General features: G+C 53.9%; 1 protein-coding gene across 1 annotated transcript in view; it reads right to left on the reverse strand.

The window, feature by feature from the left end:
- Positions 1-12,990, reverse strand: part of LOC140685182 (uncharacterized) — a 338,081-nt gene that overhangs the window by 83,946 nt on the left and 241,145 nt on the right. Inside the window, exon 5 of the mRNA XM_072936390.1 lies at positions 9,345-9,580. Within this exon, the coding sequence (XP_072792491.1) occupies positions 9,345-9,580 (236 nt within the window). The remainder of the gene's footprint in view (positions 1-9,344; positions 9,581-12,990) is intronic.

The raw sequence follows: 12,990 nt of genomic DNA on the forward strand, positions 1-12,990 counted from the left end.
CCTTGCATAAATGAAAATTAAATCCTCTTATAGACCCTCGAAGCTTAGGCCCTCATTGCAAACCAACAAATGTCATATTTTGAAAAACAATTCAATAATTTAAGATTAGTTCAATAGTTAGAAGTAGCTTAGTACATATTTTTCTTGAGAAATCTCACCAAATAACATCTACTCACAAAAGCAGCACAAAGCAATGTAACCACATCTTTCATTTGCTGCTACTGCTGAGCGGGTTGGTTTGCCCTGTGCTTTTATTTTACAGTAGCTTTGATTACACTTTTCTCTATAAAGTCTGCATCTGACAGCAAGGAATGCATTTATCTCAAGGTTGGAAAGAAATAACAGTAATAGGATATCCTGCTTGTATGTGAGAGAGTCGATGAGAACATAACAAATTCACCTCTGCCATTACCTCTCTGAAAAAAGTCAGAATTTCAGCTGCATGACCTTGTGGTCACAACGATCAAAAATTCCAAGACAGAAGACGTGGAAACAAAAGGGTTTGTTTGTGTTGGGCTGGCTGCCCCAGCCCCAGCCCGGGGCACGGTGGGTGTTGGGGGCTGTTGGCAGGGCCAGGAGCCCACTCCCATTTCATACCCACCCCAGCCCTTGCCCCCAGCCCTGCCAAAAGCAGCCTGGCAGCCGACTGAAGGATCAGCTGCATCTGCCCCAGCAAAGGGGAATCTTTGGTTCCCGGCCAGGCTGTGCAATGCCCAAATCTGGGATCATCCCCCTGTGTGTGGACTCATCTGCAAATTCCCTGTGGAGCCTGGCTTTGGAGAAGGTGTCAGAATCAAAGTCCATCATCGTCAGCCTGCCAGAGACCAGGTGGAGCAAGAGGTTGTCATCCTTGACGTCGTCCTCGCTGCCCCCAGCAGCAGCAGCCCCACCTGGTGCAGCTTCTCCAGGGGCTCCTTCTCCTTCCCTGGGGCCAGACCAGGCTGTCAGGGCTCTGCCCAGGGCCCCAGACATCCATGAACCATGGCAAGCAAAACCAGGGGGATGGTGGCCCCCGGTGCTTGCCACACCAGGTCTCCAGCTCAGCTCCTGTCCTAGAGCTGCGTGTTCCCTTCTGCTGTCCCCTACTCAGAGCTACAGGCAGGACAAAACCTGTCTGGTTGGCTTTGCCACTGCTTGCCAAGCGATGTGTGGAGATCTTACCTGCCAGGCCCCTAGATCCAATTGTGCACATGGATCTCTCCCATCTTCTAGGGCAGAGAAACACCCTGCACCCAAGGATCATGGAAAAGCTCTTCTAAGGATGGCCTGTCCAAGGGCTGCATGGACAAACACCTCTTAATGACATCCTGGCACTCTGGGGAGAGAAACCAGAAATCACCTGTCAGTTGGAGAAGTTGCCCCCTGTTCCCATGTCCAGGCCATGCTGGGTGTGCCCAGAGCTGGGCCTAAACTTTCCCATCAATTCCCTGTTTTGGAGGAGAGCAGGAGAGCAGGACATGTGCCACCTCCTCAGCAGCTGCCAGAGCGGGATGCTCACGAGCTGCTGCTGTCTCCCAGCACTGGTATTGCCCCTGTGGCCAGAGATGAGGATCCACTTTGAGAGAGCCGTCGGAACAAGATCTGCCCCCAGATATCTCCTGGCCCCTCCTGAACGGGTGCTTCCCCATGACCAGGTGGTGCAGCAGGAGGCCCAGGGGCCAGATCGTCGCTGCCTTGCCGTGGTAGTGTTGGTGGTGGATCCACTCTGGTGGGCTGTAGGACAGGGTTCCTGTGGAACACAGACAGAGTTCATCAGGGGGATGCTGCTGCTCGCAGAGCCTGGCCCCAGCACCCCTGGGCATGCGGGGGCTGCCCCAGTGGCACACGGTGTGACCGCTGCCCTCTCGCCAGCACCTGGGGCTTGTGTACGGACTCGGCGCTGGAAAAGAAGCCACTGGTGCTGGAAGAGGGCAGCAGAAACCCTGGGAAGGCACAACCATTGTAATAAATATAAAGGTCTTTGTTCATCAAAATGAGCATTGAAGGAGGTAAGAATTCAAACTGAGTAGGGAATTTGAAGATGTGGGAGGAGAAGGGGGTGGGGGCCGAGGGAACAGCAAGTATCCTGCTTAAGAATTGTGCAGATGCAACCAGCATAGAAGACTGTGTAATTAATTATATACAAGTTAACTTTTAGGCCAAGGACAATCTGCAAGGAAGATGAGGAGCCTTCATCCCTATGACCAGCAAGGGCAGTAGAAAGACCCCCTAGCAACGAATTGCACCGGTGCAGAGTGCCTTGAAAGAAAATATGTCAACTGGTGGAAAAAAAAAATAAAAAAAGGACTATAAAAACAAAAAGGGCAAAGGGGGAGGGAGTGCTAAGGTAGAGCGGAGACTCCCCGGCCGCCCAACACTGTCTTTTGCTTGCTACCGCTTGCTTAATAAATTCTTGTAAATTGATTTATCTATAATTGGCCTCCCCAGTTGAATTTGTCCATAACAAGTTTGGTGCCGTGACTCAGATAAGGGCGACCGGGTGGGAATTCCTAATCAGGGAGGCGCCCCGCTGCCTTTCAGCGGCCCTGGTGCAGGCTTTTCCTTCCCGGACCTTTACTGAGTAACCTAAATTTGGCATTAAGCAAAAGGGATGCAGGGAAACTTTGTGCACGAAGCCCGGGCGAAGACGCAGGACAGCGTGAGTATAAAAGTGGGGATCCGCTCGGCTGGGGTTGGGATCCCAGGACATAACACATGAGACATCCTTTTAGGACGAGGCAAGTGCGGACCTCTAAGTAGCGCGGTTTCCAGACCCCGAGAGGGGCTGGGCTGCGAACAGGGGGCCGCCAGTGTGTGTGTGCGTGAAGGTGTCCTGGAAGATGGGACAGAGGAAAAGCAAGCCCTCTGCTTCCATGGGGAGGAGGACCCCGCTGAAGCTGCCCCAGATACCCCGTGACAGTCTGTTAGGTCTAATGATAAAATCTTGGGATGAATATCCTTCAAGAAAAGGGAAGGATAGGGCAAAAATGATACATTACTGTATGGAAGTATGGGGAGGGAAAAAAAATCCATGGTGATAATTTATTTTGGCCAGTGTTTGGAAGCTTCGAGGACTGGATTTGCCAGGCATTAAACATTTATGTAAACTCTAAAGAACCTTTTGATATGGAAGAGAGCAAGTTGCCACTCTGGATAGTGGGGGAAACAAGAACAAAATTTTTTGCCTTAAGCACCCAAGGAGCGAAAAAGAAAAGTAAAAAGCCTGAGGAAATTCCAACTGCAACCCCTTTACCATACATACCACCTCCTCCTCCACCCCCATCAGCACCACCCGTAATCTACCCTGATTTAGATCAAGGGGGAGATTTGGGTAAACAAGAGGTAGAAATCCTGGAGCTGATTCTGGAGGAAAATCGCCATGTTACTCATAGCCAAATTATGGGGGAAAGAGAAAGGGAAGGGCAAGCTCTATATCCATGAAGGGAAATAGTTTTTGGAATGATCCCTAACCCCAATGCTGGTCAGCAGGGACAACCAGCCCAAATTCCGGGAATAGGTTATGTGGAGGTGCCTCTCAACTCAGGAGATGTGAGGGAGTTCAAGAAAGAGATGGGACACCTATTGGAAGACCCCCTTGGAGTTGCAGAGCGGGTAGATCAGTTCCTGGGGCCCAGTGTGTATACGTGGGACGAAATGCAGTCAATACTGGGGATCCTATTCACATCTGAGGAGCGAGGGATGATCAGGACGGCCGGTATGAGGATTTGGGATAGAGATCATCAGGCAGGACCCCAAGCAGATACTAAGTGGCCTTTGCTGTGTCCTAGTTGGGATAAGCAGGATCCCCGGCATAGGACACATATGTCAGACTTAAGAACAATTCTTATCCAAGGGATCAGAGAATCAGTCCCTAAGGGGCAGAATGTAAATAAAGCTTCTTGTGAGAGTCAAAAGAAAGATGAGAACCCCACGGAATGGTTAGGACGGCTCTGGAGATCTTTTCAGCTGTACTCTGGAGTAAATCCCGACACTCCAGAAGGACAGATGTTGTTAAAGACTCAATTGGTGGCCAGAGGCTGGCTTGACATTAGGAGAAAGTTGGTGTCCTAGTTTAGGGCAGATTTGGGGAAACCCTCTGAAAGGAGCCCCCAGGAAACAAACCCGCACGGCCCCTCCCCACCCACCTGGTTCTGGAAAAAATTTCCTTATGAGAGAGAAGTGGAAAAGAACCTGTTTATTCAACGAACAAAGCACTCCCCAGCACCAAAACAATTAACAACACCAGATGACAACAAAACTCTTTCACCCCTCTGAAGAGATGAACAAATCCAGAAAGTCTTTCCTGGGAGTGGTCGCCCGGGTCTGGATGCTGGGGATTGCTCTCCAGCACTGGGGATGGCTGCTGCAGATCACAAAATGCAGGCTCCTGGTGTTCCTTGGTGTTTCCCAGATCCCAGTCCGGAGCAGGCTGGATGGTATTCAGGAAGAGGAAAGGAAAAGCAACAGTCCAGGGAAAGAATTGGACTGCTTAGCTAACCTAACTAGGAAGCAAAGGCAAAAGCAGAAGCAAGCAAAGCAAGCAAGCAAGCAAAGCAAGCAAGCAAGCAAAGCCAGCCAGCCAGCACTAGCCTTTTCTAAACAGCAGACCATGGGGGGAGGTGAGCCAGCTGATAACAAGGCAAAACAAACCTTCACTTTCAGAGTCAGTTCTGAAAGGACAGAACATAATATCAAATGTAAACAGAACACACGATTGGAGATACAAACACCATAACATCACCCTGGGACATTCCACCCCTTACCTCCATATCGTCAACATCATGTAAAAACGTCATCAAGTAAAAACTTCCATCGTTCACTTACTCATACACATTTCCTTCCATCTCACTTACTCAAACCTTTGGCACTTACACATTTCCTTCTGTCTCATGTCTGTGTCTTTTCATGTACAGACACTGGCAGTAACATCCAGCAAACAGTGATATTTGCACATGATCTCAATCAGATCTCACTGAGGTACACATCGTTTTGCTCCACCTCTCTGCATTATCCACCATGTACAACGTGGTCCCTGAGCAAAGAAAATCCCACAAATGGGTTTGTCTGCACTTGAGGCAGAATTGGTCCACACTGTTTTGCCTAACAAACCTCTGACATGTGCCACTGGGACTTTATCTCCGTTTACTATATTCAGGGACTCAGACTGGGCAGGACCTGCTCGATTGGTGGAACCTCGGCTGTTTACTAACCACGTGGCCTTTGCTAAATGTTGCTCCCAATTTGTGAAAGATCCCCCACCCAATGCTTTTAAGGTGGTTTTTAACAGTCCATTTTACCTCTCCACTTTGCCTGCAGCTGGTGCATGGTAGGGGATGTGGTACACCCACTCAATGCCATGTTCCCTTGCCCAGGTGTTGATAAGGCAGTTCTTGATATGAGTCCCATTGTCTGACTCAATCCTCTCAGGGGTACCATGCCTCCAAAGGACCTGCTTTTCAAGGCCCAGGATGGTGTTACGGGCTGTAGCATGAGACACAGGGTAGCTTTCCAACCATCCAGTGGTGGCTTCTACCGTGGTGAGCACGTAGCGCTTGCCTTGGCGTGTCTGGGGCAGTGTGATGTAGTCAATCTGCCAGGCCTCCCCTCACTTGTACTTGGACCACCATCCACCATACCAGAGGGGCTTCACCCGCTTGGCCTGTTTGATGGTAGCACAGGTCTCAGTCATGGATCACCTGAGAAACACTGTCCATGGTTAGATCCACCCCTCAGTCTCATGCCCCCTTATAGGTGGCATCTCTACCCTGATGGCCTGAGGCATCATGAGCCCATGGTGCTAGGAACAACCCCCACTTGTGTTCCAAATCAAGGTCTATCTTTGATACCCCTATCTTTGCAGCCTGATCTACCTGCTGATTGTTTTGCTGCTCTTCATTAGCTCTACTTCTGGGTACATGGGCATCTATGTGGCACACCTTCACAGGTAACTTCTCTACCCGGGAATTCATATCTTTCCACTCTTCAGCAGCCCAAATTGGTTTTCCTCTACGCTGCCAGTGAGCCTCTTTCCACCTCTCTAGCCACCCCCACAGAGCACTGGCTACCATCCATGAATCACTGTAGAGGTAGAGTGTTGGCCACTTCTCCCTTTCTGCAATGTCTAGGGCCAGTTGAACGGCTTTGAGTTCAGCAAGCTGGCTTGATCCACCTTCTCCTTCAGTGCCTCTGCAACCCATCGTGTGGGACTCCATACAGCTGCTTTCCACTTCTGATTCATCCCTACGATGTGACAAGAACCGTCAGTGAATAGAGCCTAACATGTTTCCTCTGCTGGCAGTTGGTTATATGGTGGAGCTTCTTCAGCCTATGTCACTGGTTCTTCTTCTTCATCTGTGAGACCAAAACATTCACCTTCGGGCCAATTTGTAATTACTTCGAAAATTCCAGGTGTAAGCGGCAATCTGAAGACCCTCACTCATTTGCTTGCCAATTGCCACGAGAAGGAACTCCCTTCCCCCACTGCAGTTCCGGCTTGGAGAAGGCAACAGTGCAGGTGCAGCCGCTGCACCGTTACGTTCTGTTCCCAACGAGGCCCGGCAAGAACTTGGCAAGGAGTTGGCAAGGACTTGGCGAAGACCCAGCGTGGACCCAGCACAGAGTGGCCTATTGCAGTTCCTGCTTCACTCTCCACCTTTAAGCCAAATGAACTGTTGGGGTTACTCTGGTGGTCTCTCACTGAAGACCCCTCATCTGCCTCGTTACCACCGTGACAGACAGAGATCAAGAACCCTCTCCCCAAGGACTGAGACCCCTACCACAGAGAGTGGTGGTGGGGGGAAATGACATGACCTGTCCTTCTCCAGTAACTTCAATGGACTTATTCATCGTTGTGTTTGTTTAGCCTGGATGATTTTCTGTAGATACACCTGTTCCCCCCATAGCAATTTCAATAGACTCTCATTGTTCTGCATGTTCCCCCCTTTTCCCTCTGGGGACTATAACTGGACCCCTGGGTTAGGCAGGACTTTGGAGACTCTCCCCAGTACAACAAGACGGATCCCCATGGTCCAGACCAGTGAGGACCTCGCCTGTGTTGGTAGCTATTCCCATCCCCCCTTCTCTCTCTCTCCTTTTTATTTCTTTTCTGACCACACTATCGCATTTATTGGTTTTGGCCCTTAATAAAGGGGCATCTGTTGTGATTAAACTGATAGTCCCTGCTGTTTGTCTTTTGCACTTTGGGATCAGCTAACGAACCATCACGACACCCCGCTATAAGCGGATTGTGACAGAAGGACAGCACGGAGACCCTTGGATATTTGGGATTTTGGAGGCCAAATCCCATTTTTGGCTGTGGACACCTTGTGGAGAAGGGCGGATTTTTCCTCATGAAAGAAAAGCACCAAATCTAAGAGTTTGGGAAAAAGATCAGAGGTGGCCATTGTAGGAGAGGACAGCCAGAGCTGTCCCTCATGGCAGCTTCTGGCTCGGAAGAGCCCTTGGATATTCGGAATTTTGGAGGTAGATTCTCAGTGTTGTCCATGGGCACCTGGACATGAAAGGGGTTTAACTCCACATGCACTTCTGCAGCCAATCACAAACCCCCCAAATTTTCACAGCCAATCACAAAACCCCCAGGATTTTCACAGCCAATGACAGAAACCTCAAATTTTTGCACCCACCCCATCAAATCCTCACATAAATCCCAAACATTTGCAGCCACCCCATCAACCTGCCCAGAGGGAGGAGCCAAGCATTTCTACCTGGATATAATCTCGGGTTTCTGGAAGAACACCAGAACAGCCTTTTCACTGGATTCCCAGAGGAACAGCTGGGGTTTTCCACTGCCTCTTCAGAGGAAGACTACACCCTTCTACAGGATCACTGCTCCAACAGAACCACAGCTGACACTGCAGGAGGACTGCAGCCACCATCCAATTAGACTGCTACCAATGCCCTGACCAAAAGGGTGTCAGGTCATATTCTGACTCTGCCAGTGTTGTTTTGCATTACTGCATTGTTTATTTTCTCTTTTTATTTTTTCCCCTAATAAAGAGCTGTTATTCCTGCTTCCATACCTTTGCCTGAAAACCCCGCATCATTTCAAATTTACAACAATTCGGAGGGAGGGGGTTTACAGTTTCCAGTTCAGCGGAGGCTCCTGCCTTCCTTAGCAGACACCTGTCTTCCCAAACCCAGACAGTTGCCATGGCAACCTCTGGCATCCCATTCCCAGGGTCATGGGATCCCAGAAGCACAGAATTGGCTGAGCTGGGAGGGACCCATCGGGATCCTCGAGTCCAACTGCTGGCCCTGCACAGGACACCCCAACACTGCCAGCCTGGGTCTGGCAGCGCTGTCCAAACGCTGCAGGAGCTCAGAGAGCCCTGGAGCTGTGACCCTTCCCTGGGGAGCCTGGGCAGTGCCCCAGCAGCCTCTGGGCAAAAACCTTTCCCCGAGATCCAACCTCAGCCTGCCCCGACTCAGCTGCAGCCGCTCCCTGCACTCCTGTCCCTGGGCACCAGAGTGAAGAGGTTCCCTCAGCCCCAGCCAGGGACCCGCTCCCAAGGCTGCTGCCATGGCCACCAGGGCTGGCACCAGCTGCGATGCTCGGTTTCCATGGGCCGGGCTTCAGGAATGGGATTCCCCAATTTCCTGCTCCCGCTAAAACCGCGCTGCCTCTCGCTGCCCTCCTGCCTCCCATGGAAAGCACAAAAGGCAAAGATCCTGGGCTGGGATAAAAACAATTTACTGGGAACAGCAACGAGATAAAGAACAAACAGGAACAGAAACAATACTGACAACAGAAGGGATAAGAAAAACTATTTACAGGGAAAATTTCAACATCAGTGACTGTCCCTTCCCGGCCATGTATTTCCTCCTGCCAGGAAAGGACACCCTTCTACTCAGGGAGAGAGAGAGAGGGTCCCTTTCCTGCCCCTGGCAATGACCTGAGATAGTTGTGAATGTAATGACAGGGCCATGGCCAGACCCTCATGTTCTTCAATCCCACATCAGGTCATTGGCAGGGGCAGGAGAAGGTACAGGTGACTTCCCAGCATGGATCACAGGGAACAGGGATCACCAGGGCTCTTCCCAATGTGGGTTCTTCAATGGGGGATGAAGCTGGAGCGGTGCACAAAGCTCCTCCGGCAGTTGGGGCACTCGCAGGGCTTCCCTCACTGGTGCCTCCGTTGGTGTTGTCAAGGCAGAGCTTCGGGTAAAGCTCTTCCCACACTGGGGACACTTGTAGGGCCTCTCCCCAGTGTGGATGCGCCGGTGGGTGGCGAGGCTGAAGTTGCACTTGAAACCCTTCCCGCAGTCAGGGCAGCGGAAGGGCCTCTCCTCAGTGTGGATCCGCTCATTCAGGAGGAGATTGGAGCTGGTGTGAAACCTCTTCTGACACTGGGCACACTCGTAGGGCCTCTCCCCAGTGTGGATGCGCTGGTGGATGACAAGTTTGGAGCTGCAGCTGAAGCCCTTCCCACACTCCCCACACTCGTAGGCCCATTCCCCAGTGTGGATCATCTGGTGGCAGATCAGGTTGTTGCTCCGCCTGAAGCTCTTCCCACACTCCAAGCACTCGTAGGGCTTCTCCCCATGGTGAACCTGCTCATGGACTTCCAGCTCTGAGCTCTGGCTGGAGCTCTGTCCACCTTCCTGGCACAGGGTAGGTCTTTTCTCCTCGGAGCACCCTGGGCTGGGTTTGCAGCCCCTCCTCCTGTGGGATCTCCAGGGCTTTTCCTCCCCGTTGGATTCCTGTGCCCTGGAGTTGCTAAAAATGGTCTCTTCCGTGAGGTTCTGCCATGGGGATTTGTCCTCCCTGCTCTCCATTCTCAGCTCCTTGTCTGGGAAGGACGGACAAGGAGAGGATGGGATTTGCCTTCCTGCCAGAGGGAAGGGGAAGGAGGACGGTGTCATCAGGGGGTTGTCCTGCAGACGGGGGCCGTACTGGGCAGGGAGATGGAGCAGGAGAGAGGGGGAAAGGGGCACTGACTACCTCCTCACCGGCCTGGGTGACCCGGGGAATCTTCCTCTTTCTTGCAGCCTCCCTCTCCATCCAGCCAAGCTTTGGGAACAAGAAGTCCTGGATTGGGGAAAACAATGTATGGGCACATTGGGTCAGGGGAGTCCTACTGCCCAAGTCCATCTCTAAAAGTCACCGGTCATCTGGTAACCATAAAAGCCTCGAAAACAGCGAGATTTAGACCCCCAAAATATATTAAAAACCAAGATTCAGCAAAAACCAAACCCTGAGTTTCCCCTTTCTGGCCTCTCCACTTTGGGCTCCTGGAGACCCCCACCCTGTCTGGGTTGCTGCGGGTCAAGTTTGCATTGGTGCTCCCCCTCTCTGGGCTGCTGGGGCTCCTGGCAATGCCACAGGTTCCCCTTCTCTGGGCTCACCACTTTGGCATCACAGGTGTCCCAGGGGTCAGCACTGTCCGGGGTCCCTGTTTCAGGCTCCCGGGGTATCCATGGGTGCCCCCTGTCCATGCTCCCAACACCTCCAGGCTTCTGGAACAGCCCAGCTCTCGTATTGCCCGTCTGTGCTCCCCCCATTGCCGGTTTCCCTGCCAGCGCTGCCGGTACCGAGCGATCCCCACGCGGCTCCGGGCTGACAGCGCAGCCCCTGGGCCGGGCAGAGCCAGCCCCAGCACGGGGGGACCCTGCACCCTCCGCTCCCTGGGCAGCCGCGCCCAGCCCCGGGCACAGAGCTCCGGCAGCCCCCGCCGCCCCCTGCCCGGGGACCCTCGGGGACCCCCGCAGCCGGGGCTGCCTCTGAGCGGCCGCCCGGGGCTCGGCCCCGAGCACAGAGCTCTGCCCGGGGGCTCCCGGCCCCAGCGCCGGCTGCGGGCCCGGCCGGCCGCTCCCGGCTCGCACAGCCCGCCCGGGGCCGCCAACAAAACATCCCAACCACAAATCCACAAACCAACCCTGCCCCGCTGTGCTCCTGCGCCTTCCCAGGGACCCCAACCCCGCGGCAATGGCCCCGCACCGGGACAAAAAGCTGCTCCAGCCCAGCCCTCGGCACCCCCGCCTGCGGCTCGTCCCTGGCACACAGATCCCGGCAGCTGTCCCATTGCCGCAGCTGCGGCTCTGGAGCAGGGAGGCTCTGCGGGACCCCCGGGCTGTGCCCCCTCCCAGCCCTGCCCGCCCCGCACCTGCAGCCGGGGCTCTCTCGCTGCTCCTGCTCCTGCACAGCCCCGCTCTCCTTTCCTTGTCCCCCTAGGCTCTCCTCTGGGGCTCAGGGAACACCCGGCAATGGAAAGGAATCCATTTTGCTGCTCCCTAGCCAGGCCACAACTGAAACTTTGTTCCTTTTGCCTCGCTGCACAGGCCCCCAGGGCGTTTTCTGCACCCAGTCCCAGCCCCCAGCGCTTCTGAAGCCGCTCCCTGCAAATGTCCTGGAGCTGCCAGGGCCCTGTCCTTGCTGTCACCTGCTGGGGCTGGCCAGGAACAGAGCTCCTGGGCTTGCATGTCCAGCTGCCTGGCAGCCAGAACTGAGGCATCTGCAGCGGACTGAATGCCAAAACTGGAAGATGAGCCTCTCTCCTGGGGAAATCTTCCCCTCCTGGGCCAGCCCAAGGCAATGCTGCCATTCCCTCCTGCTGCTGCTGCTGCTGCTGCTGCTGGGGCACTCGGGGCTCTGGCTGAGCAGCAAAGGTGACCCTGAGCCAGGAGCTTTCCTTGGCTGCAGCAAAGCCTCGGCACGCAAAGCCCTTCCCGGCGCTGTGCCCTGTGCCAGGAGGGATTTTGCCAGCAGAGCTGACCCCAAATTTCTTCTCCCAGGCAGCTTTAGGACACGCGACACGGAGCAGCCAGAGCCCACTCTCAGCTGTGCGCTGTCCTCCAGAAGAATCCTGTGTGTGAAGCAGCCTGGGAACAGGGTTCAGTGTCAGAGAAGGGGAACTCGGAGCCCTTTTCTTCCCTCTGGCCTGAGGCTCTGCATTGCCAATGGCCCTGCAGCTGCCAAAGGGGCCTTTTGGCTCAGCTGAGAAAAGTTCTGCTGAGAGCCTGTCCTAAACCTGCTTTTCCTGCAAATGTGCCCAATTTGTGGTAAGATAGGGACAGGCGGAGCGGAAGATTACCGGGATGTCACGGAAAGACAGACCCCTTCCCCCCTCTCTCTCTTCCCTGCTTTTCTGCTAACCCCAGGAGTCAGAAAAGAATGTAGCCACACCTGTCCTGGTAAAATTCCACTACCCACTATCCTCCGAGACCCCAAACCCCCCTCTGACGTAGCAAAGACTCCTAAACCTATATAAACCCACGAAATAGGATAATAAACGCTTTTCAACCGTCTGCCATATTGGTATCTGCGTGTGTTGATTAGCCCGAGTGGCTTGGACGAGACCAGGCCGCCGTGCTGCCATCTGAACCAGGCTCCTGGTTGTCTTTCATAAAGGCAACATACTGGTGCCGAAAACCCGGGACAAAAGAAGAAAAATTTGCCCGGCTGACGGGTTTCACCTGGACAGAAGCAGCGGCCAGGACGGTGGAACCGTACCCAGGCGTAGGGGAGACGTCCCCGGACCCGCGAGCGTCATAGGCAGCGTCGCATGGGTCGTAAGTATGAGGCAATGGAATATCGCGTTTAAGCTCAGGAACTTTTATCTTGCTATAGCAAGGCTGCCTGGGCTTGGAGCAGCCGAATGCTCAGTGGATGCCATGCATCCGGGGATATGGGAACAGTATACAGCCACGCTAGCCGGAGAGGCAAAATCCTCAGGCGAAAGCGTTACGGCACGGGGCAAAGTAAAAGAAACCCCGCGCAAAGCAATAGAAAAACAAAAGACGCAGAATGCAGCGCGCACGTGTTTATTAGTCAAACCCGAGCTCGGGGGGGGGGTGAAAGCGCAGACCGTCCCTGAGGAGGGTCCACCCGGGACCGGAGACCCGAGAGGGCTCAGCGCGACAACCCCTTCCCCGGATCAGAGCGCAGCCCGGCCCCGCCACAGAGCTGAGCCCAGCCCAGCCCGGCAGAGGCAGCGCTGCCGCCGGAGCGGCGCGTTTCAAGCGGCGCGGCCCCGACCCCGCCGGAGCGCGCTC

The sequence above is a fragment of the Taeniopygia guttata genome, chromosome 16, assembly GCF_048771995.1.
Source record: "Taeniopygia guttata chromosome 16, bTaeGut7.mat, whole genome shotgun sequence".
In the NCBI taxonomy this organism is placed as follows: Eukaryota; Metazoa; Chordata; class Aves; order Passeriformes; family Estrildidae; genus Taeniopygia; species Taeniopygia guttata.